Below are 24621 nucleotides of genomic sequence, written 5' to 3'. Positions count from 1 at the left end.
TTAATCTCAATGGACAAGTAAACCTGGGGTGGGCAAGCATCTGGGGGGGGGGGCGCTCCGGGGTCTTATTGAGCATGCCGAGACTTGCATTTATAACAAAAGCTTCCTGGGGTCAGTCCCATACTAAACATTAACTTGCAACTTTGAAACTGCCCACTTTTGACTCATATCTTACGAAACCATAAATTTCTAAAAATGGAAACTTTTCTAACCAACGTCACTGACCTGAACAACCACTTTTATTCTGTGCTGGTTAGAGATGTGAAGGCCCAAAAAAACCCCGGAAAAATTCGGAAAAAAAACTGGGTTTTTTCTGAAGCCTTTTTTGGTTTTTTTCCAAAAAATTGAAAAAAATAAAGAAAAAACGGATTACGGGATGTTTTATTTTAGCATGATGAATAAAATGTTTAAGACAAGGTGCTCAGATATTTACTTCTCCAAATGATTTCTAAAAACTGTACAGTATCAGATTATTACAATTTCTGTGCACCAAGAACAAGCAAGTCCTAGGTTGCAAACAGACTACAACTCTCAAATGCAAGAGCAAGATGCATTTCTGCCTCTAGGGGGCAGCACTGCCACTGAAGCAGAGACTGAAATTGATAGCCATTGCTATAGGTCAGGAAATGAGTCTGATTAAATTTCATGCATATTCATTGAGTCTTGGTTCCCCCCCCCCCCATTTTTCTGAGTTTTTTTTATGGGAATGGGGGATTTATGTCTTGACACTGGAGGACTAGCGGAGACATAAATAATTTTCTTTGTTACAAATGTTGGTGGTTTCTTCAGTTGTTTTTAAAATTGATTTTTTGCCTGCTCCTCATAAACTGGCAGAACCAAAGAGGTTCCTTACAGTTCAGGTGTTCCTAACAGTTCAGGAGCTTGTAGCTCCATTTGTTACCAAAACAATGTTAAAAAAAGTAAATTAAATTTGTAATAATTGTTTGAATACACTACTTTTAATATACTAAATGTAATAATTTTATGCCAAACCAACTTGGACATAATTACATTTTATGTTCCTAAAGTAACAAAGTGACTTTCAATCTAAAAAGTGCCAATATTGCATTATTTCAATTTTTCTGAAAATTTCCGCTTTCCGCCCGGGGGGAAAAAAGGGAAAAAAAACGTTTTCCCCCCCATGGCTTCAAAATTTCCGGAAATTTTACATCCCCTGGTCATTTTTTAGAAGCAGGGGCTGCCTGCTCCCTAGTGTGGACTTAATGCAAAGCCCACGGTGGAAAGGTGAATGGCGGGTTACTGAGTTTCGGAACCAGCCCCGGAGACCCACAGGAGGAGTTTGTTGGTGGGAGATGCCACAGGGACTGAGGGCCTTCACCCACCCACCCACGACTCACCTGGTAGCAATTGTTCAACAGGGTTGGCCTCAGGGCCGTTGGGTGCACGGATGTATGGAGGGAAGAGGTGGGGCACTCGCCTGGAACAAAGAAGAGAGGAAGGATGAGAGGGCAGCTTGGGAGGGAGCACACACACGCATGCATGCTCTCTCTCTCTCTCTCTCTCTCTCACACACACACACACACACACACACACACACACACACACACACCCCATCAGGCTCACCCAGCCCAATGCATTTCCCCATTTTTTGATCTGAGCAAAACCCATTCGACTTGTCCCCCTCCTTTCATTCCACCCTAGCCTAGAACTCGTTTTTATCTCAACATCTAAGGTCCTCCTCCGGGTGCCTACTCTGGGAGAGGCTCGGAGTGTGGCAAAGAGGGACAGGGCCTTTTCGGTGGTGGCCCCCAGACTATGGAATGATCTCCCTGACGAGGCTCGCCTGGCGCCAACGCTGCTATCTTTCCGGCGCCAGGTTAAGACTTTCCTCTTTGCCCAGGCATATGGCGGCGCATCTTAATCACCCACATGTTTAGTTTTTTTAACAGTTTTTAATGCTTTCTGTGTGTATGTTCTGTGTTTTAGACTTTTAATTTTCATATACTCGTTTTTATCTTAATTTTAAAATTTCTGTAAACTGCCCAGAGAGCCTTGGCTATGGGAGCAGTATATAAGTGCAATAAATAAATAAATAAATAAATAAATAGACTGTGGAGCTACCCAAGGGAAGGTCTCTCTCTGTCGATTTCACTCTGTCTCTCTTTCTTGGTCTCTCTCTGCCTCTCTGTGTGTGTCCGTCTTGCTCTGTGTCTCTCTGTTGGTCTCGCTTTGTCTCTCTCTCTCTCCCTCTCCCTCTCTGTGTGTGCACGTCTGAGTTGGGGAGGCCCCGTGCTTACAACTCACACAGGGGCGTCGTGGGTGCCCTGCAGCAGCCCTGCCAGGTTTCTTCGCACAATGCTCTTTTGATCCAAATCTGTCGTGTGCTTCTCAGAGGTGTACTCCACTTTCCCCCCTTTGCCGAGGTCCCTGGCAAGGTGTGGGCGGTGCGGAAGAGAGAAAGAGGAGAAATGTGATTGAAAAACAAGCTGGAACATGGCCAATCAATCCATCATATTTTGTTACAGTCAATACCCAGCACGACAAGGGAAAACACACACATCAAATACACGGAATACACAGAGAAAGCATAAGAATATAAAAAGTGCCCTGATGCTGGATCAGGCCAAGGGTCCATCTAGTCCAGCACTCTGTTCACGCAGTGGCCAAGCAGCCGTCGGCCAGGGACTAACAAGCAGGACACGGGTGCAACAGCACTCTCCCACCCATGTTCCCCAGCAACTGGTGTACATAGGCTTACTGCCTCTGATAACTCAAGGTAGCATAGAGGCATCAGGTGAGTAGCCATAAAATAAAATGAAAACATACACTGGGATAAAATGGGGAGGGAAAAACGAGACCGCTACATTCTAAAGAGGATGACCTCCCGAGGAGGATTACGTAGCTTCTTGGGGAATTTTACCTGCTCCAGCACAGGTTGGGCAACACCTTAGTGGTGGATGAGAAAGAAATGAGAAGGCATTCAAAGGAACCAGGTCTTAATAACTGTAGTTTCCAACACAACCAGGGGAGGAGGTGGGGGGAGACAAGATAACCCCAATTAGGTTAAGGTGTCAATTCCCTTTGTCACCTGTTACATCTGTGCTGCTCTTACCTGTCTTGGGAGTTTGTGGAATTGGGAAGGCTACAAATCCTTAGAAGTCAAATGCTGGAAAATAAGCTCTTGAATTACACAGAGCTCACTCACAGGCAAAGCAAAATAATAATAAAAAAGGAAACCTTTAAATGCCGCGGCTAAAATGTCAGGGTTGACGTTAGCCAGGAAGTGTCTGGCCTTGTCCATGATTATTCACATAGGGTGACCCTATGAAAAGGAGGACCGGGCTCCTGTATATTTAACAGTTGCATAGAAAAGGGAATTTCAGCAGGTGTCATTGGTATATATGGAGAACCTGGTGAAATTCCCTCTTCATCACAACAGTTAACGCTGCAGGTGCCCTGCCCTCTTTTAAATCTGGTCACTCTAGTATAGCTCCTGCAGCTTTAACTGTTGTGATGAAAAGGGAATTTCACCAGGTGCTGCATGCATACAAATAGCACCTGCTGAAATTCCTTTTTCAATAAAGCTGTTAAAGATACAGGAGTCCCGTCCTCCTTTTCATAGGGTCACCCTAATTCACGGCTCTGCGTATCGCCTGGGTCCAGCAAGGCTTTTACCTTCTTCTCACAAGCCAGAGCAAACCGCCGCAATTCCACACAGCCCCCCAAAAGTACCTCTGGAAGTTCCACGTGAAGCGCAGTGTGATGTCCGAGGAGCCGTTCTGGAGCTCCCAGCGCAGCTGCTCCCGGCTGGGCGGGCTGATGCTCCACAGCGAGCCGGAGCTGCCCTCGATGCGCGCCGTCACGATGTCGTCGTGGCCGTAAAGGCTGATGAACTGCATGGCCACCTGGGGGCAGAAGAGAGCACCGGGGGGGGGGAGAGAGAGAGAGAGGGCAGGGTCAGCGTGGCACGCCACGGCTCCGGCCAACTCAGCTCAGGACTGCAGCCCACGACTGCCGAGCTGGAACCGGAGCCGTTCTACCAGCCTCGCTGAAAGATCTGCCCCGTGAAGGCTGCCCCACTCCTCTCCCTTGACTGTCACCAGCGCCAGCCATTACAGCAGGCTGCACTGAGGGAGATGAGAGGGGAATCGGGACCGTTCCACCAGCCCTAATGAAAGACGACTCCATTTTCCCCTCTTCCCTCCTCATTTCTTTAAACTTGTGCATTGCCTCTTTTTAGATCGTAAGCCTGTGGCCAGAGACAGTCTTCACCTGCAATATAAGCTGTTCTGGAAACCTTTTTAGCTGAGGAAAGGGATTATCCCTTTCCTCAGCTAAATTGTTCGATGGACTGAGGAAAGGGATAAAAATACACAGAGGAGGGCCAGGATCTCTTCTCGATCCTCCCAGAGTCCAGGACACGGAATAACGGGCTCAAGTTAAAGGAAGCCAGATTCCAGCTGGACATCAGGAAAAACTTCCTGACTGTTAGAGCAGTACGACAATGGAACCAGTTACCTAGGGAGGTTGTGGGCTCTCCCACACTGGAGGCCTTCAAGAGGCAGCTGGACAACCATCTGTCGGGGATGCTTTAGGGTGGATTCCTGCATTGAGCAGGGGGTTGGACTTGATGGCCTTGTAGGCCCCTTCCAACTCTGCTATCCTATGATTCTATGATTCTACTTAAAAACAAAACAGTGTGGTGTAGTGGTTAGAGTGTCGGACTGGGAGTTGGGAGATCTGGGTTCTAGTCCCCATTCGGCCATGGAAACCCACTGGGCCGGTCACAGATTCTCAGCCCAGCCTACCTCAAAGGGTCGTTGTTGTTGTGAGGATAAAATGGAGAGAACGGCGACCAGGTAAGGCACTTGGGCTCCTTACAAGAGGGGGGGGGGAGGCGGGGATAGAAATGTAGTAATAAACAAACAACCCGCCTCGCTCTCCTGCCCAGAGCCAGTGTGGAGGAGGGGTGGGGTGGGGTGGGGTAGCTGCTTCTGTGTCAACTTGCAGGTAGGAAGGTTCGCCACCCTGTTTCCTTGAGGAACTTACCGGCTGCCGCTCAAACTTGTCCGTCAAGGCTTCATAGTCCTGGGGGGTGAATTGTTCGATGGACTGTTGTTGGGCACTCATGGTGAACAAAGGCTGAAACAGAAAGGGCGGAAGAGAGGCGATCAACCACACCGATTCCAGAGCTGGAGATAGAGGCTCATCACACACACTCACACACACACACACACACACATACACACATCCAGGTTTGGACCCCAAGGCCCCCATCCCTGCTAAAGGCCAGATCAGCAAGGGGAGATGGGGACACAGACCCCCACCCGTACGGCCTCCCATCTTGTGCCCCAGGGCATAACGGGGACAGCCATTTGGATGGAGCCTAAAGGTCAACTTGGTCCCTCTAGGGTAGAGTTGGGCAGAAAGGAGATTTCCAGATGTTTGGGGCTTCAACTCCCAGAAGTCCCGACCATCAGCCGGGCTGGCAAGGGCTTCTGGGAGTTGAAGTCCAAAACATCTGGAGAGCAGCCTTCTGCCTAGATGAGGGGGCGTTCATGAGCGGAAAAGCAGGGTATGGCTGCTGCAAGGCAGAGCAACATCTGGTGCACACCAGGCTGGGGTAGGCCACACAAGAGCGTCAAGCGAAGGGCCGACATGTTCGTTGACGCTTTCTTGACCTGAGGGGCAAATATCCTTCCTGAATGTGGCAGGCGGCTGCTTGCCTGCAGTCCGTCCGGCTTGTACGCATGAGTGTTTTAGATGGAACTAGACCGCGTTCCGCACCGCTGAAACGCATGATGTGGTTTACATTACAACGAGACCACATCACGCCAGTCCTTTTCCAGCTTCATTGGCTGCCAGTCCAGGTCTGGACCCGATTCAAAGTGCTGGTATTAACATTTAAAGCCCTAAACGGCTTGGGGCCAGGTTATTTGAAGGAACGCCTCCTCCCGTATGTACCTGCCCGGACCCTAAGGTCATCCTCAGGGGTCCTTTTCCGCGAGCCCCTGCCAAAGGAAGTGAGGCAGGTGGCTACCAGGAGGAGGGCCTTCTCTGCTGTGGCACCCCGGCTGTGGAATGAGCTCCCTAAGGAGGTTCGCTTGGCACCTACATTATATGCCTTTAGACGCCAGGTGAAGACCTTTTTATTCTCCCAGCATTTTAACAGTCTATCAATAAATTTTAACTTGGTGTTTTAAATTTGTAATTTTGCATTGCTGCTGTTTTTATCTGGTTGAGCTTTTATATTGCATTTTATAGTATGGTTTTATACTGTTGTTTTATACTTTGAATGTTTTTAATTTTTGTGAACCGCCCAGAGAGCTCCGGCTATTGAGCAGCATAGAAATGCAATCAATCAATAAATAAATAAATAAATTCTCCAACCGACGGCAGGTGGTGCCGCTGTTTCCCTTTGCCGGGAGGCGGAACATCACTCCCAACGGGGAGACAAAAGACCCGGCGGGTCCAGCAGCCCAGCCAGTTGACCGTCCTACCTCATAACCGCCCAGCTTGAGGGTGACCGTGACGTCAATGGGGTGGTTGACCACGCCCACGACCGAGCGCACGAGTGACATGAAGAGCAGCGGGAACCAGATGATGCAGATGAGGAAGAAAATGATGAGCCCCCCCATGCCATACTTGACAATCTTCTTCTTCTTTTGCCCTTTGGGTTGTGGGTATTTCTGCAGGGAGAAGGTCAACACAGGTAGGAGAGGTATGAAACGTCAGAACATGAGAAGGGTCACGCTGGATCAGACTGAGGGTCCATCCAGTCCAGCACTCGGTTCACACAGTGGCCAACCAGCTTTTGACCAGGGACCCACAAAGCAGGACGCGGTGCATCAGCACCCTCTCACCCATGTGCCCCAGCTTACGGCTTGTGTGTCTGTGGGTGGGTGTGGGTGTGAGTTAACTGCACCTGGGCAATGCCGGACGTTATGTCTCACCTAGGATTCCCCATTCCTTATGCTTTCAGAGGTGACCAACCTTTAGGCCTGGGGCCCAAATGTGACCCTCTGTGGTTTCCCAAGAGGCCTCCTTCCCCTGGTCCACCCATTGTTTGCGGTTCCCCAGCTTTTGCGCCCCTTTTCCGAAGTTCTAAAAGCTTAGGATTCACCTCCTAAGGCTGAATCACTGGCAGGCAGAGCTTCATAATAAAAGAGGCCGGCGGAATTATGCCCCCTCCCCTTTTGGCTTTGGCCACGCCCACCACCACAACGCGGCCCCCAACAGCTTCTCCAAAACAGAATCCGTCAACACTCCAGCTGGAACCTATGCCCACGTGCAGCCACGGAAAGTCGAGTAACGCGCAGCAACCCTGGCCCATAATCCTCTACTTCAGCCTTTCTCAACCTGGGGTTCTCCAGATGTGTTGGACTACAACTCTGGCTGGGGCATTCTGGGAGGTGCAGTCCAACACATCTGGAGCGCTCCAGGTTGAGGAAGGCTGCTCTACTTAATCATAGAATCATAGAATAGCAGAGTTGGAAGGGGCCTACAAGGCCATCAAGTCCAACCCCCTACCTGATCGCGTGCACAGAGACCCAGGCGCCCCGATCTCTCACCCCAGTCCCACCCGCCGTCCCCCGCTGTGCCAGCCCACCTTCTCTGTCTCGCGGCTGCACTTGATGATGAAGATGTTGGCATAGATGTCTTCCACGCACATCCAGTTGGAGAGAGAGAGGGTGGTGTCGGTCCAGACCCAGTCCATGACCGCCCGGAGCTCTACCAGGAAAGGCACCAGGCGGAAGCTGCAAAGGGAGAGAAAGTACGCTTGAGTCCTGTGCCTCTCAGCCCCTTTGCATACCACACACGATACATACAGGTGCAGGAGCACAAGGGAACATAGCAGCCTGACACGGCTACTTGCAGACTTGCACGGTCGTGCACGGGAGAGCGCTCTCACAAGACCCTAAGAAGAGCCCTGATGCTGGATCAGACCAAGGGCCCATCTAGTCCAGCACATCCGTTCACACAGTGGCCTGTCAGGGCTGGAAAATTTACCCACAGAGGGTTAAGCCCTGGAAGAAAAAATCCCATGCCGCCATTTTCCGAGGACTCGGCGTTACCCTTGGAACAGGAAGAGGTTGAGATGGTTGTATTTCTTGGTGAGGAAGTTGCCCAGGATGCGGGTGGGGTAGCCGCAGCGGATCTGGTAGGCCGACAGCGCAAAGTAGATGCATTTCACGAAGTACCACAGCTGGGCCACCGTGTTCAGGTTGAACATCCTGGGGAGGTAAAGCACAGCAGGTGAGGAGAAGGTGTCAGAGCAGTCACTTCGCTTGCCTACAGCACAGCAGAGCGGCCGTGGCTCAGAGGCAGAAGCGCCCCTAATTTGCGTGCAGAAGGTCCCAGGTTCGATACCGCGCATCTCCAAGTGGGGCTGGGAAAATTCCAGCCTGAAACCCTGAAGAGCCGTTGCTGCCAGTCAGTGTCGACAGTATTGGGCTACAGAGACCAAGGGGGACGATTTGGTATAAGGCCGCTTCCTGGGTTCCTAAATGCCTTCTGCAGGGACGTTGGTAAGACCCAGCTGTCATCAACGACCTACAGGAACTTCTAACGCATGGGTTCTCAACAAGGGGGGAATTCCCCCCTGGGGGGGAATTTTAGGGTTCCAGAGGGGGGAATTGGGACCACTATTCAGCAAAGTATGATGTCCTGTAGATTATGTCTTCCTACACGTTACTAAAAATGTCCCAGGAAAGTGTCATGTCGTCTGCAAAAGCCAGGCCTTTGCTCTCTTTTCCCTCCCTCCCTCGCAATCCTAGAAGTTTCAAGCTTCCCATTTAAAGGGGCAACGCAGAGCATAGGAGCATATCCAAGAACTGGCAAAGAAAAAACAATCACAGGTTTCTCATTGACTGTAACCTTCATCGAATAAAATAAACTACTTTACACTGGAATTCTATTGAACTTTTTGTTCATTGAAGTAACTTTAGTAACTTCAATGTTACTAACTTCAATGTTACTAAACTTCAATGTTTAGTAACTTCAGTAACTTTAGTCTGTTAAGTAATTAGTTCTGAATATTAGAAAAAAACTAATTTTATTCAAGTTTTAAATTAAATTCTATCAACATTTTCTATTGCTATTAAATTTGTAAAACTCTACTATAAAAATAATCCAAATAAATGTATATGTACTAATATAGAAAAAAATAAAAGATTTTCAATATTATATGCATATTATTTGGAATGCGCCTTTTGAGTTAGACTATCTTGGGAAGGGGGGGAATTATATTCTGAACAATGGTGAAAGGGGGAATGGAGCAAAAAAGGTTGAGAACCGGAATGCTTCGAAAAATCTCTTGCTGTTTGCATCCAGCGCCATTATTAACTGCTGAAATGCAGTGGCTCTCTTGGAAATGCGTAAGAAGCCGAAATACTATATGTTAGACCCTGTACAGATGACACGCTAAGCCATGGTGGTTAAAGCTAAACGTTATGGCTTAGCGTGTCGTGTGAAGCATTCCTGACCATGGTGGCTACATAACTGCAGTTTAAACACTAAACGGTTTGGAGCCAGGTTATCTGAAGGAACGCCTCCTCCCATATGTACCTACCCGGACCTTAAGATCATCTACAGGAGCCCTTCTCCGTGAGCCCCTGCCGAAGGAAGTGAGGCAGGTGGCTACTAGGAGGAGGGCTTTCTCTGCTGTGGCACCCCGGTTGTGGAATGAGCTCCCCAGAGAGGTCCGCCTGGCGCCTACACTGTACTCCTTTTGTCGCCAGCTGAAGACCTTTTTATTCTCCAAGTATTTTAACACTTAATTTTAACTTAAATTTAAATTTTACTGTTTTAACTCTGTATTTTAATTTTATATCAATTTTGCTGTGTGGTTTTTATTCTGGTTGTGCTTTTTATACTGTATTGTGTATTTGTGCTTTTAACCTGTTGATTGTCTTACTATGATTTTAATTTTTAAAAGAGAGCTTCGGCTATTGGGCGGTATAGAAATGAAATAAATAAATAAATAAACAAACACGCTCACGAACCCTTTGCTGCAAAAGGGTTAGTGGCGTAACCATGCCTCGGTGTGTCGTCTGAACAGGCCCAATGGAGCTACACTCTCCTTGGGGAGGGCTCGTGGCCCAGTGGCAAAGCTCCTGATTTGCATGCAGAAGGCCCCAGGTTCAATCCCCGGCAGCCTCTCCAGGTAGGGCTAGGAAAAATCTCCTGCCGGAAACCCTGGGGAGCCCTTTCAGCTCCCAGTCAGTGCGGCTAAGCTGGGGTAGAGGCCCGGTACCTCTCGGTGACTGCAGGCAGGATGAAGAACATCCAGACGTGAATGCCGAAGACCAAGAAGACCTGGAAGGAGAGCTTGCCCAAGACGCTCTTGCGCAGGTAGAGCGCCCGGTCGATGACCATGGTGGAGAACTGGATGAGCAGCATCACCAGGAAGGCCTGCGGGACCTGGTCGTCCGACAGCGACGACGTGATGTCGGCCGCGGCAGAGTGTTTCTGGGGAGGAAGAGAAGTCCATGTCGGAAGGGGCTTGCCAGCCCAGCTTCTCCCTGGGGCAGCGGTCCTGAGGATCTTCCCAGTGAGGTGCACGTCAACCCTTGCCCGGGATCTGCGAACTTTGGCTAGCTAGGTCCAGAGTGCTACAGCAGAGAGACAGGACCTCCCTCCCATCAAGTTGGCATCTCTGACACCGTGCTGAACTTCAGAGGCGCTCGGAGAGGTCACCACTCTGTGCTCTTCATTCAAGCGCTTCCAAAGCTCAGCAGGAGACCAGCACACCCGTCACGTGTGACATGCGTGAGATCAGAATCATAGAATCATAGAATCGCAGAGTTGGAAGAGGCCTACAAGGCCATCGAGTCCAACCCCCTGCTCAATGCAGGAATCCACCCTAAAGCATCCCTGACAGATGCTTGTCCAGCTGCCTCTTGAAGGCCTCTAGTGTGAGAGAGCCCACAACCTCACCAGGCAACTGATTCCATTGTCGTACTGCTCTAACAGTCAGGAAGTTTTTCCTGATGTCCAGCTGGAATCTGGGTTCCTGTAACTTGAGCCCCTTATTCCGTGTCCTGCACTCTGGGAGGATCGAGAAGAGATCCTGGCGCTCCTCTGTGTGACAACCTTTTAAGTATTTGAAGAGTGCTCTCATGTCTCCCCTCCATCTTCTCTTCTCCAGGCTAAACATGCCCAATTCTTTCAGTCTCTCTTCATGAGAAGACACACTCGCCACTGGCAACTGGGCAAGCGCATCGGTGGAGCCCTGCCGTAGCCTCTCCCTTGCTGGCCTTTCCCCCCCTTACTTGACAAAGTCACTTTCCCTAAAGTTTGGACTGGAAGCGCCTTGGTGCAGGGAAGTGATTTTATCAACCACCCTGTACACTGAAGGCAACATGTAAACCAGTCTCCCCCAGCACTGGTGCCCTCCAGCTGTTTTGGACAACGACTCCAAGCATCCCGGGCCATGCCGGGTGGGGATGAAGGGAGCTGAAGTCCAAAACGTTTGGAGAGCTCTGGGTTTGGGAAGGTTGGTATAAATCAACCTGGCTAAAAACAGCAACGGCCGTCGCCCGGCTTACCCCAAACGCCCAGAAACCGAAGATGATGATGATGAAGTCCACCACGTCAGCCAGGAACATGAGGGCGTAGACGTCGGTGGCCGCCCGGTACTTGCTGTGCAGGATGTCCTGGAAGAATTGCCGCAGAGGCCGGAACACGCACCCTGCTCTGGAGGAAGAAGGACGGGAGGGAGGGTGACATGAGCCCCTTGCTCTGTGCTACTTAAAACATCCTTAATCCAGAACCAAAACTCGGTACGCTTCAAGGATGGGCAGCAGCTCAGCAGCAGAGCCGCCCGCTTTGCACGGAGAGGGGCTCCAGCGTCCATCTTAATCACCTCCGGTTAAAAAGTGATCAGGCAGTAGCAGCAGCAGGGGTGGCAAAAACTCCCCTGCTGGGGACCACAGAGGGCTGTTGCCAGTCAAAACAGGCAACACCGGGTCAGACGGAACTCCCTTCCGGGAGTGATTCATCTCTCGCCCACGCTGCTGTCATTCAGGCTCCTCCTCCTGTTGCTGTTGTTATTATTATTGCATTTATATACCGCCTTTTTTCCTGCAAGGAACCCAAGGCGGCGTACATAATCCTCCTTCTCCTCGACATTCTATCCTCATAACAACAACCCTGTGAGGTGGGTTGAGCTGAGAGGCTGTGACTGGCCCAAAGTCACCCACTGGGTTTCCACGGCCGAGTGGGGACTAGAACCTGGATCTCCCGACTCCCAGTCCAACACTTTAGCCCAGCCTTCCTCAACCTGGGGCGCTCCAGATGTGTTGGACTACAACTCCCAGAATGCCCCAGCTGGGGCATTCTGGGAGATGCAGTCCAACACATCTGGAGCGCCCCAGGTTGAGGAAGGCTGCTTTAGCTACTACACCACACTGGCTCCGTTAAAGGTATTATTTGTCCGCGTTTGGGGGACGGACCAATGTTTTAATCTGTTTTCTGGCAATTTCTGGAGTTTCTTGGATGGTTTTATTGTGTATTTGTAATTACAGAGTTATGGTTTTAATGGCATTTGTGAGTGGCATTGTTTTTAGATGGGCTGTTATGTACGGATGTCCGTCACTGGGAAATCTTGTTCTCGGAATGGTTCTCGGAACTCCAGGAACTTTCTTTCTTTCTTTTTTTGCACAATTTTCTTTTCTGTATTTTGAGCTGTAATTTGGGCAAATTTCTGAGCAATTTCCACAAACTGCGGAACCCGAAGGGCGGAAGGGCGCAAAACGGCCAGAAAATCTGCAAACTAGCCTGACCTGCTGCAGACGGACATTGGCGCCACAGTGGGAACCGGAACAAAGTCCAGGGGGCAAACGTGTCAATCTCCACCCGCCAAACAGATTCTGCTGATGTCCCTAGTTCTAAGCCACCTTGAGCTCCTTGCAGGAAAAGGTGGGATTTAAACAAACACACAAGTGGGACAAAGGCCACTTCCCAGGCTCCCACTGACTTCAAGAGTGGCCCAAAGACGGCAACCTACTCTTGGTGGCGGTGGTAGTGGGGTTGCCCCAGAGCCCGTCACCCCAACCCTTGAAGTCCATGTCCTCACTTACGCAGAGACGAAGAAGTGTTTCGCTCGGAGTCCAGCAGCCTTCAACTTTCTCTGGGCTGGGCTCGACTTCTTCTCCTCTCCCTCCTGTTCCCCCTGCTCCCCTGGGGCTGGAAAACAGAGAGAGAGAGAGAGAGAGAGAGAGAGAGAGAGAGATGCACATGCATTAGCTTCAGGGCCAAAGAGGCACGGCAGGATGCATTTCCTTGGTCATCCCCCACGCCTCCACCGGCATAGATTCCCACCAACTCGCTCCAACTGAGTCAGACTGCCTCTTCCCTCGATCACAGCCCTGCAAAACTCCCTTTGTTTGTTTGAGCATCAAATCGTGGGCTGGGAGTAGATTTGATAAGCTACTTTAGATACATAGTTGGATGTCTTGATGCCCAACCACGGCTTGAAAACAGACATTAACAGAAGAGTAAATAAGAATCATAGAATCATAGAATAGCAGAGTTGGAAAGGGCCTACAAGGCCATCAAGTCCAACCCCCTGCTAAATGCAGGAATCCACCCTAAAGCATCCCTGACAGATGCTTGTCCAGCTGCCTCTTGAATGACTCTAGTGTGGGAGAGCCCACAACCTCCCTAGGTCACTGATTCCATTGTCGAACATGCTCTAGGGTGCGGGAGCAGAACTCCAGGACCCAGAGGCCAAATCCAGCCCTCCAGAGTCCTTCCACATTGGGTGCAGAGGACCCTCTCTCCACAAACCTTGGCCTCCCAACTTCCACCGCATACCTTCCTCCACCTGCTCTTTCTGAGTCTTGCTCTGCTGCTGCTGTTGCTGCTGTTTCTTCTTCTTCTTCTCCTTTTTCCTCCTGAAGCGTGAGCGGATCCCCTTTTGCCCCTCCCGTTCAGGCTCAGGCTCAACATCCGCCGCCACTTCCACCTCCACCTCCGGAACCGCCACGGCTTCTGCTTTGGCGTCGGGTTGCTCTTCCACGCTCTCTTTTGACACCAGTGGCTCCGTGGCCTCGGGCTGTTTGGCCAGGACATCTTCCTCGTGATCCCACAACCCGTAGCTCTGGTGAGGACAGACGGGCAGATCTTTCAGAACCGGCTCCAGGCTAACACTACGCTCGATGCTTTACTAAACGTGGGAGAAGCCAGCCTCCTCAGTCACGTGGCCGGCAACCTGCATCTGTTGCCATAGCAACTAGAGGCTCCTCAAGTACCATTCTCTGTCCGAGGCAGCCCAAAGTCCACCCAAACCTGCTTTTCCCAGCCCAGGTAGAAAGGAGCAGGCTAGCATCTCACGCCCATGGTCCCCAAAGTGCTGGTATTAACAGTCAAAGCTCTAAATGGCTTGGGGCCAGGCTATCTGAAGGAACGCCTCCTCCCATATGTACCTGCCCGGACCCTAAGGTCATCCTCAGGGGTCCTTCTCCGTGAGCCCCTGCCAAAGGAAGTGAGGCAGGTGGCTACCAGGAGCAGGGCCTTCTCTGCTGTGGCACCCCAGCTGTGGAATGAGCTCCCTAAGGAGGTTCGCTTGGCACCTACATTATATGCCTTTAGACGCCAGGTGAAGACCTTTTAATTCTCCCAGCATTTTAACAGTCTATAAAGAAATTTTAACTCGGTGTTTTACATTTGTAATTTTGCATTGCTGCTGTTTTTATCTGGTTGAGCTTTTATATTGTATTTTATATTATGGTTTTATAATGGTTTTAATTTTTGTGAACCGCCCAGAGAGCTCTGGCTATTGGGCGGTATAGAAATGTAATGAATGAATAAATAAAATAAATAAATAAGGGCTCTCTTACCAGGAGAAGAGAGCGGTGGAAGAAGAGAGCCAACAGCTGGACCAGGTCGTATTTGATGTAGCTGTCGGTTTTCTCCAGGCCCAGGATGCGTGGGGGGAAGAAGGGGCGGGCTTCGTAGCGCACCAGGGTGGTGTAGCTGTTCCAGGGGAAGAAGCCAAACTGGAAGAGGTACTTCACTACCACCATCACCTGTCCACGGAGAGAGAGGAGGAGATATTTCAGGTGTTTCAGGGGCCACCAGGCAGCAAAATGGTGGCATGGCGTAAGAATGCACAACTCATTCACATGTAGCACCAGCCAGCCAGCAGAAATATATGTGAAAAAGAAAGGGTTCCTTGGAGGAAAAAAGGCGGGATATAAATGCAATCGTAAATAAATAAATAAAATTAAATACATGGAAAGTGGTCCATATGCATCAACGTCGATCTCAAAAAGTCCACTGGCCACGTTGTTGCTTTGTAAAAAGAGGCCTATTAGACTAGGCTAAAGACCGCTAAGGGAGGGCTCCGAGCGCTACCTATGAGCCATGGCATAGTAGTAAATCATAGAATCATAGAATAGTAGAGTTGGAAGGGGCCTAAAAGGCCATCGAGTCCAACCCCCAGCTCAATGCGGGAATGCTGAAGTGCAGGAGCTCATTATAACCTTCCCTCAACAAACTGAGACTCAATCCAGACAAGACGGAGGTACTGTTAGCGGGTGGTTCATCTGTCCGGCGAGGTGATGTTTGCCCTGTCCTGGACGGGGCTGCACTCCCCCTAAAGGATCGGGTCCGCAGTTTGGGGGTGCTCTTGGATCCAGAACTGTCACTTGAGGCACAGGTGAACTCAGTGGCAAAGAGCACCTTTTATCAGCTTCGGCTGATATACCAACTGCGCCCTTATCTGGACAGAGATAGCCTAGCTACAGTTATCCATGCTCTGATAACCTCTCGTTTGGATTACTGCAATGCATTATACATGGGGCGGCCTTTGAAAACGGTCCGGAAACTTCAACTGGTACAAAACAGGGCAGCCCGCCTACTAACAGGGACTGGCCAACGAGATCATATCACGCCAGTCCTTCTACAACTTCATTGGCTGCCAGTCCAGGTCTGGGCCTGATTCAAAGTGCTGGTATTAACATTCAAAGCCCTAAACAGCTTGGGGCCAGGCTATCTGAAGGAACGCCTCCTCCCATATGTACCTGCCCGGACCCTAAGGTCATCCTCAGGGATCCTTCTCCGTGAACCCCTGCCAAAGGAAGTGAGGCAGGTGGCTACCAAAAGGAGGGCCTTCTCTGCTGTGGCACCCCGGCTGTGGAATGAGCTCCCTAAGGAGGTTCGCCTGGCACCTACACTATATTCTTTCAGATGCCAGGTGAAGACCTTTTTTATTTTCTCAATATTTCAACACCTAATTTAATTTAAATTTAAACTCTGCTGTTTTAATCTCATATTTTAACCTATATCAATTTTTGCTGTGTGGTTTTATCCTGGTCGTGCTTTTTATATTGTATTTTGTATTTGTGTTTTTAAATTGTTGGTTGTTTTATTACGCTCTTCATGGATTTAACTTTTGTGAACCGCCCAGAGAGCTTCGGCTATTGGGCGGTATAGAAATGAAATAAATAAAATAAAATAGCCACCCCACCCCAAGGAGAATCCAAAAATGCAGGCAACGGTGTGGATCCACATCAACAAATCAGTCCTAACATTTTTCAACTCCACCAGGAGCAGGGCTTTGGTAAAGCTAAAGACCACGCCGCCCTAAAAGATACTGCAACGCAACATGGAACAATGTATTATTTCTGGGAAAACTCATTTCCATTCAGCACCTAGGAGGCTTGCAGCTAAACTCAGAACTGGGACACCTGAGTGTGGCAGGTGAGGTCATGGTCTCTGCTCATAAAAAAGTGCCAATGCTTCCTCCCTGTGGCCCTGGTCTTGGCTACACTACGCTGCCTAGGAGAAGCCATCGTGCAGCTCTTCCATATTTCATTCCTAAATGGATTTTCTGTGGGGAAGGAGAAAGCTGGAAGGAGGGCTCCTTGTTAACGCCGTAGGGCAGCACGTGAGGTACTGGTTCCTCTCTGTTCGGCCCTGGTTAGGCCTCATCTAGAGTATTGCATCCAGTTCTGGACTCCACAATTCAAGAAGGACACAGACAAGCTGGAGCGTGTTCAGAGGAGGGCAACCAGGATGATCAGGGGTCTGGAAACAAAGCCCTATGAAGAGTGACTGAAAGAACTGGGCATGTTTAGCCTGGAGAAGAGAAGATGGAGGGGAGACATGAGAGCACTCTTCAAATACTTAAAAGGTTGTCACACAGAGGAGGGCCAGGATCTCTTCTCAATCCTCACAGAGTGCAGGACACGGAATAACGGGCTCAAGTTAAAGGAAGCCAGATTCCAGCTGGACATCAGGAAAAACTTCCTGACTGTTAGAGCAGTACGACAATGGAACCAGTTATCTAGGGAGGTTGTGGGCTCTCCCACACTGGAGGCCTTCAAGAGGCAGCTGGACAACCATCTGTCAGGGATGCTCAATGGATTCCTGCATTGAGCAGGGGGTTGGACTCGATGGCCTCAGAGGCCCCTTCCAACTCTGCTATTCTAGGATTCTATGGGTTGGTTCTCCCCGTCAAGCGAGGCAGCAAAGACTTTGGGCCCCTGCCCAGAGAAGGAACCCCCACCTCTGTGTACACGATGGCCGTCATCCAGAAGCGTTTGCTCGGCCGCGGGATGGACAGCATCGCCCACAAGAAGACGAGGATGGGCAGGACCACGGAGATGACCGAGGCCGTCACCATGTTGTTGAGGATGATGACGAAGTAGCACAGCAGGTCCGAATGCGACGCCACGAAGTGGTAGCAGGCCAGCAGCAGCTTCGCAAAGCGGTTCTGAGAGCGGTAGAATTGCTCGGATTTCTCCAGCTCTTCAAAGGAGACATGTCTGGAGAGAAAAAGCGATTGAGAGAGAGGTGGTGAGATCAGGCTGGACAAAACGAATCAATGAAGCTATTGGGATGGAAAAGGTTACCCATTGATTGACTGATTTCATTTCATTTCTATACCACTCAACAGCTGAAGCTCTCTGGCCAGTTAACGAAAAATTAAAACCACAAGAGGTACAGCATAAAACAGAAAATAGGGAAACTTGAAACCACAATATAAAAGCACAACCAGAATAAAACTCAACGGCAATACAAAGATTTAAAATGCAAATTTAAAACAACCTCCCTCAGATTTAGAACAACCTTCCCCAAGGTGACGCCCTTCAGATGTGTTGAACTACACCTCCCATCATCTTCAACTGGTCATGGTAGCTGGGGATGATAGCAATGGTAGTCCAGGACAACTGGAAGACACGAGTTTGAGGGTAAAATCCAACAGAAGACCTATTCAGAGTAGACCCATTGAAATGAATGATTCACTTAAGTCCTGTTCATTTCAATGGATCTCCTCTAAGTAGGACTTACGTTGGCATAGCTGGCTGGGGCATGTTGGGAGTTGTAGGACTTTCCCCCCATCTAAATAGACGTGGGGTTGCACGCTAACCCCAGTCTTCCTCAACCTGGCACTGTTCAGATGTGCTGGACTACAACTCCCAGCATGGCTGGTTGTGGGATGATGAGAGTTGTAGTCCCAACGCATCTGGGGGGCACCAGGTTGGGGAAGGGTGGACTAAGCCACTCTGACTGCAGAAATGAAGCCTTTTCACAGGTAAAATAAAAAATCCCCATCTTTTCTTGGTTGATGTGAAAGGGATAACCTAGGTTCAGTTGTCCATACTCTGGTAACCTCCAAATTAGATTACTGCAACGCCCTCTACATGGGGCAGCCTTTGAAGACGGTTCGGAAGCTGCAACTTGTGCAAAATGCAGCGGCCAGATTGATAACTGGAACCAGAAGATTCGAACATATAACACCAATTCTGGCCTGCTTGCATTGGTTGCTATATGTTTCCGAGCCCAATTCAAGGTGCTGGTTTTAACCTATAAAGCTCTACACGGCTTGGGACTGCAATACCTGATGGAACGCCTCTCCTGACATGAACCTACCCGTACACTGTGCTCAGCATCTAAGGTCCTCCTCCGAGTGCCTACTCCGAGGGAAGCTCGGACGATGGCAACAAGGGAGAGGGACTTCTCGGTGGTGGCCCCCCAATTATGGAATGATCTCCCCGGTGAGGCTCGCCTGGCACCAACACTGTTATCTTTCAGGCGCCAGGTCAAGACTTTCCTCTTCTCCCAGGCATTTTACACCATTTAACAACGCTAAGTTTGTTTTTTAACGGACCCCAGAACTGTTGTTTTTAAATGGATACTGTTGTTTTTGTACTGTTGTTCTTTTAAATTTTGTAGACTTTTAATGTTTACTGTTTTTAACTTTTGTAAACCGCCCAGAGAGCTTCGGCTCTGGGGCGGTGGTATATAAATGTAATAAATAAATAAATAAAGTGAAGCCTGCCAGCCAGTAGGCAAAAAGACTTCAGTGGCAACACTTTACCCACAAGGCTTTGCGCCCAGACAACGGCCAAGTCTTTCTCGATCCAGCCCCGGTACCTGCTCAGCAGCAACTCGCTGGCCGTACGGGGCCGGGCCTTGGTGTCGGCCAGCGCCTCTTGAGAGCTGCTAGGAAGGAGCCCCACGTCGTCCCGGGAGCCCAAGGCAGCGATCTGCTCCTCGCTAGCGCTGGTGTTGTAGCCGGTGGTGTCAATGCTCAGCACCTCTCCTCCTTCGCACCCACTGGGGAGGACGAAAAAAGGAGGTCACACGCCTACAACTAACTCGAGGGGGAGCGCTGGTCGTCTTGTGGTGGGTGTGGACAATGGGAGACAGAATCACAGGGGTTTAGAGTTGGAAGGGACCTCGGGAGGTCATCCGGCCCAACCCCGTGCTCAGCGTAGGAATCTTGCAGCTACAGCATCCTTGACAGGTGGCCATCCAGGGCTCTGCTTAAATACCTCCAGCGAAGGAGAACCCACTGCCTCCCCAGGCACACTGTTTCCCCTGTAGTGCTGATGGGGTGATGGAGAGAGGGGGGAAGAAAATCTCACCCCCCCACATACACATACACACACACACACACACACACACACACCTTGCTACAGGGAAAGGGTATAGAGACAGACTCCTTTCCAGATACCACTGATCCCAGATGCTTGTCTGTGGCTGCCAGTAAAATAATGGCACTCCGCATTATGCTCAGAGGCACTCTTTTCTCACCTGCCCCTTGGCCCAGATCCCAGCGGCTGAACCCTGGCCCTAGAAGGAGTGTCCAGAGATGCCCTCTGCTCAGCTAAGCACACCCACGGACCCCGCTGGCCACGGAGCAAGAAGGCCCCACAGATCCACAGGGCCCTGGCTCCGCCTCCCTCACAGCCCCTCGCCCCTATGCACCTGCCTGGAAGCTGCGCTGTCTGGAGACCCGGCCGCCGTACCCGGCAAGGCGGTATCCTCCGAGGTGCCGTCTGCTGTTGTGGGTTGGTACAGCCTGTCCAAGACGCCCCTCTGGACTTCCTCGGCCTGTGGGGAGGTGAACGTGCCATCACCAGGTGAGCCTTCGCTCCCCCCCCTCGTCCAAGAGAAACACCCCGCCCCCGGCTGATTAATTCATTAACTGTAGCACGTTAGGCAAACAGTCCGTCTGGAGCGAGGTGGGGAATTCAGCGACCCATCAACTGATGAACGGTATCTGAAATTTCAGGGAACTGCCTGTACAGTTCAACTCATTCATTTCTCGAGGGTCAGAGAGGGCAGGAAAGAAACGGATGGGTTCATCAAAAGATGGAGTTCATAGAATCATAGAATAGCAGAGTTGGAAGGGGCCTACAAGGCCATCGAGTCCAACCTCCTGCTCAATGCAGGAATCCACCCTAAAGCATCCCCGACAGATGCTTGTCCAGCTGCCTCTTGAAGGCCTCTAGTGTGGGAGAGCCCACAACCTCCCTAGGTCACTGATTGCTTTGTCGTACTGCTCTAACAGTCAGGAAGTTTTTCCTGATGTCCAGCCGGAATCTGGCTTCCTTTAACTTGAGCCTGTTATTCCGTGCCCTGCACTCTGAGAGGCTCGAGAAGAGATCCTGGCCCTCCTCTGTGTGACAACCTTTTAAGTATTTGAAGAGATGTTATCATGTCTCCCCTCAATCTTCTCTTCTCCAGGCTAAACATGCCCAGTTCTTTCAGTCTCTCTTCATAGGGCATTCATTCACTTAGAATGTACTGAAATACTAAGATTCAAGACCCAATTCGGCCCCATACATTGTCTGGATGGATGGGACTATTTTCTCCTATTGCCTTCAGTGACACAAATTAAGGATCAACGTTACGAAATACTGCAGGGTGGTGGTGGTTGTTCATTTTGCAACTTGCCTAAAGTAAAATCAAACAACAAAGAAAACGGAGAAACCCCACACCACAAATAAAAGGAAGGGGCGCCCCTGCTCCCCCACGCGTGGCCTACCTGATCGAGCTGCTGCGTCAGGACAAACCTCTCCAGCCTCAAGACGGTGGACATCTGCTCATGCTCCTTGGTAAAAGCGCGCAGCCACTGGGTGAGCCCGTCCACCGTGGCCTGGCACAGCACCCAGAGGAAACGCAGCACGTTCATCACCCGCTGCACCACGTTGCTCTTCCCTGAAGGCAAGGAGAGTTGCGTTGGAGCAGGCCAAAGACCCACCTGGGCTGGCCTCTGGTTTCCCGTCGTAGAAAGCCAGAGGCCTCCAAGAAGCCAGACACAATCTCCCCGGCCGTTTTATTTTCAGTGAATTTTCTGCTGTGACTCTGCAAAATCAGAAAATGCACCAGCCTTCGCCTGGCCCAGCTGAACGTGGCCCAAAGGCATCCCAGGGCACAATCTCCCCCTTCCTGAGAGTGCAGCCCACCTGGAGGGGTCTCTTCTTCCTCTTCATCCTCCTCCTCCTCTTCTTCCTCTTGGCTGCCGGTCCTCACCTTCAATTCACCTTGCTGGGATTCCCCTGGAAGACAGATGTAGCTGCTCACACTCGGCCCACAACATGCGCCAAGCGTGGCCTCCTAAAGCCAGGTGCCCCCATGTTTTGGACTACGGTTCCCATAAGCTCCAACCAGCATGGCCAATGGTTCGGGGATTCTGGGTGTTGAAATCCAAAAATGTCCGTGTCTGGAGCCTGCGTGCCTCTGGCATCACCCATGACGTGGCTTTCTGAAACGTGGCGTGAAGACAGCCACGCGTGAGTCGGTTCAGAGGGGCAGTGAAAAGGAGGGGAGCACAGAGGAGACCTTGCTTGGAAGAGGGACACCTGCCTTCAGCCTGCTCCATCTCCTGCTCCTCTTTCTCCTGCCGCTTTCGCTCGCGGAGGGCTGATTTGGTGTTCGTCACCCACGCCTGGTAGGCCAGCTGGAACAGAAGAACAACGACAAGAATAAAAATAGAGAATGGGGGGAAAGAGAAAAGGGCTCCTGCTTGGTCCCTGGAGGCAGATCAAGACCTCAGGTCAACGCGGCCTCAACTGAACAGCGTCTAAGAAGCTGAAGATGCAGCCGGAAGCCAAATCAGGCTAAGACACGCATGTCGGATGTCAGCCATCCTCCTCCTCACGAGAAATGAAATCCCTTTCCCTTGAATTAGACCATGGGGTGCTCAGCCTCTTTCAGCCCGAGGGCCGGGTTCCATTTTGGAGACGCTCTCGAGGGCTGCGTTCCAGTGGTGGGCAGGGCCAACGGCAAAAGTGCTAGTATTAACATTTAAAGCCCCAAACGCCTTGGGGCCAGGCTATCTGAAGCAACGCCTCCTCCCATATGACCCTGCCCGGACCCTAAAGTCATCCTCAGGGGTCCTTCTCCATGAACCCCTGCCAAAGGAAGTGAGGCAGGTGGCTACCAGGAGGAGGGCCTTCTCTGCTGTGGCACCCTGGCTGCGGAAGGAGCTCCCTAAGGCGGCTCGCCTGGCATCTACACTACATTCTTTCAGATGCCAAGTGAAGACCTTTTTATTCTCTCAGCATTTTAACAATCCATAAATTTAATTTTAACTTTGCTGTTTTAAATTTGTATTTCTGCACTGCTGCTGATTTTATCCTGGTAGAGCTTTTATACTGTATCGTATATCATGTTTTTAAACTGTTTTATATTTTGGTTTTAATTTTTGTGAACCGCCCAGAGAGCTCCGGTTATTGGGCGGTATAGAAATGCAATCAATGAATAAATAAAAGGGGTGGGACTAAAAATACCCCAAACACCAGCACATATTAGCATAAAGCTCTTAGTGCCAGTAAATTAAGCCCTTAGGAGAGGCATTTTGACCTTTTAGAATGCGGAAGGAACTGCACAAAAAACTGCAAAACCACCCATCCATGATCAGGGGAAAGCAGGTGCCGGGGCCTGGGTGCGAGAGGCCCTGAAGTTCTAAGCCCTTGAGCTTGCTAGAGAGGCAACTTGGAACACTTTCACCGTGCTAAGGAACAACGCTGGCACGTGTGAAGGTTTGAAACCAAAGCAAGTGTGCCATTGAGCATGTGCAGAGAGCTTCCCCTTCATTCGTGAGCTCAAAGTTGCTTTTAGATGTATGCCGTCTTTGCGTATGCAGGTCTGTTTTTATGGTTTTACATTTTGGATATCGGTTTTAATGTTTTAATCTTTAGTAAACTGCCCAGAGAGCTTTGGCTATGGGGCAGTATAGAAATGTAAATAATAGTAGTAGTATAAGAACATCAGAACATCAGAAGTGCCCTGATGCTGGGTCAGACCAAGGGTCCATCTAGTCCAGCACTCTGTTCACACAGTAGCCAACTATAATGATGATGATAATGCTGACACCAGTTAGAAAAGAGAGATAATAATAAATCACAGATGGAACGACCGCATCAAAGATTTGCTGGGGGGGGGGGGGGAGTAGACTTCAAAAGAAGTGTGTGTGTGTGTGTGTGTGTGTGTGTGTGTGTGTGTGTAACTACAGATGGTTTTCGGACTTGTGTTGCAAAATGATGAAGTAAATGTATCCCAGCCATTCAACACCCCCCACCGTAGGTGTCTGTCCTACTGGTTGGGTCACCTTCCCCCCCCCCCTTGCCCCAAGAAGCTCTTTTTCGGGGAGCCACCTCTGACCTGAAAGGCGCTCTGCTTCGGCGGCTTCTGATCCTCCAGGACCGACTCCTCATCCTCCTCGCTGTCCGTTTCGAACAAGAAATAATCCCCGGAGTGTAGCACTGAACCCCACCAAAAACAGAACAAAACCAAGAATCAGTTGGTGCCTTCCTTTCCTCCTCCCCACCATCCACAGCTCACTCTGGAACAAAGGCATGCAAGGAAAGGATGAAATGTGAAGTAAAAGACCGCTAAGAGTGCCCTTGAGCATGTACAGAGAAGCACCACTCCGTTGCTACTCTAGGAATCAAGGCAAAGGGAAAGGAGCGTGCGAAGACCATGAGAGCTCCGGTCTGGCTTCAGGATGGAGAATGGGAACTCCGGTGACAATCGGGGAGTGAACGTTGAGCCCTCAAAGCCAAAATCTGGATCTCTCTTCCTGCAAACAAACAGGGACCGTAACAGACACTTCCTCGGGTGTAGGCGGGTTCACCGAGTGACACCAGCCTGTTTCGTCTCTATGCTGATGGGGGCGGGGGTGTGGGTGTGTGTGCTAGAGCATCTTTCAGAAGCAAGCAATCTGGCAAAATTCACTTGTGGAACAACCTACGCAGGATTTTGCAGGGAAAGGGGCGTTAAGACCTTCAACATGCACGGAGATAATACAGAGCAGCTTTTCTTCAGTGTCCACAGATGATGCAGGTTCAGGGGCCTTCTCCTTAGTGAACCCTTGACTCGTGACCTCTAACCCTCCTAAACACCAACAGCCTGGTG

The 24621-nt window shown here is 50.3% G+C and overlaps 1 protein-coding gene across 1 annotated transcript in view; it reads right to left on the bottom strand.

Moving 5' to 3' along the window:
- Positions 1–24621, bottom strand: part of PIEZO1 (piezo type mechanosensitive ion channel component 1 (Er blood group)) — a 125200-nt gene that overhangs the window by 2099 nt on the left and 98480 nt on the right. Inside the window, exons 32-50 of the mRNA XM_063141292.1 lie at positions 23869–23969; positions 22069–22162; positions 21669–21761; positions 21248–21420; positions 20189–20310; positions 19348–19530; positions 17477–17735; positions 14805–14993; positions 13780–14065; positions 13044–13149; positions 11511–11658; positions 10217–10431; positions 8037–8195; positions 7571–7718; positions 6462–6650; positions 5011–5103; positions 3694–3866; positions 2266–2388; positions 1359–1438 (exon numbers count right to left, since the gene is read on the bottom strand). Of these exons, the coding sequence (XP_062997362.1) occupies positions 1359–1438; positions 2266–2388; positions 3694–3866; positions 5011–5103; positions 6462–6650; positions 7571–7718; positions 8037–8195; positions 10217–10431; positions 11511–11658; positions 13044–13149; positions 13780–14065; positions 14805–14993; positions 17477–17735; positions 19348–19530; positions 20189–20310; positions 21248–21420; positions 21669–21761; positions 22069–22162; positions 23869–23969 (2934 nt within the window). The remainder of the gene's footprint in view (positions 1–1358; positions 1439–2265; positions 2389–3693; positions 3867–5010; positions 5104–6461; positions 6651–7570; positions 7719–8036; positions 8196–10216; positions 10432–11510; positions 11659–13043; positions 13150–13779; positions 14066–14804; positions 14994–17476; positions 17736–19347; positions 19531–20188; positions 20311–21247; positions 21421–21668; positions 21762–22068; positions 22163–23868; positions 23970–24621) is intronic.

Source organism: Elgaria multicarinata, chromosome 14, assembly GCF_023053635.1.
Source record: "Elgaria multicarinata webbii isolate HBS135686 ecotype San Diego chromosome 14, rElgMul1.1.pri, whole genome shotgun sequence".
NCBI lineage: Eukaryota > Metazoa > Chordata > Lepidosauria > Squamata > Anguidae > Elgaria > Elgaria multicarinata.
The sequence above is the reverse complement of the archived record's forward strand: the minus strand, read 5'-3'. Positions and strand labels throughout refer to the sequence as shown.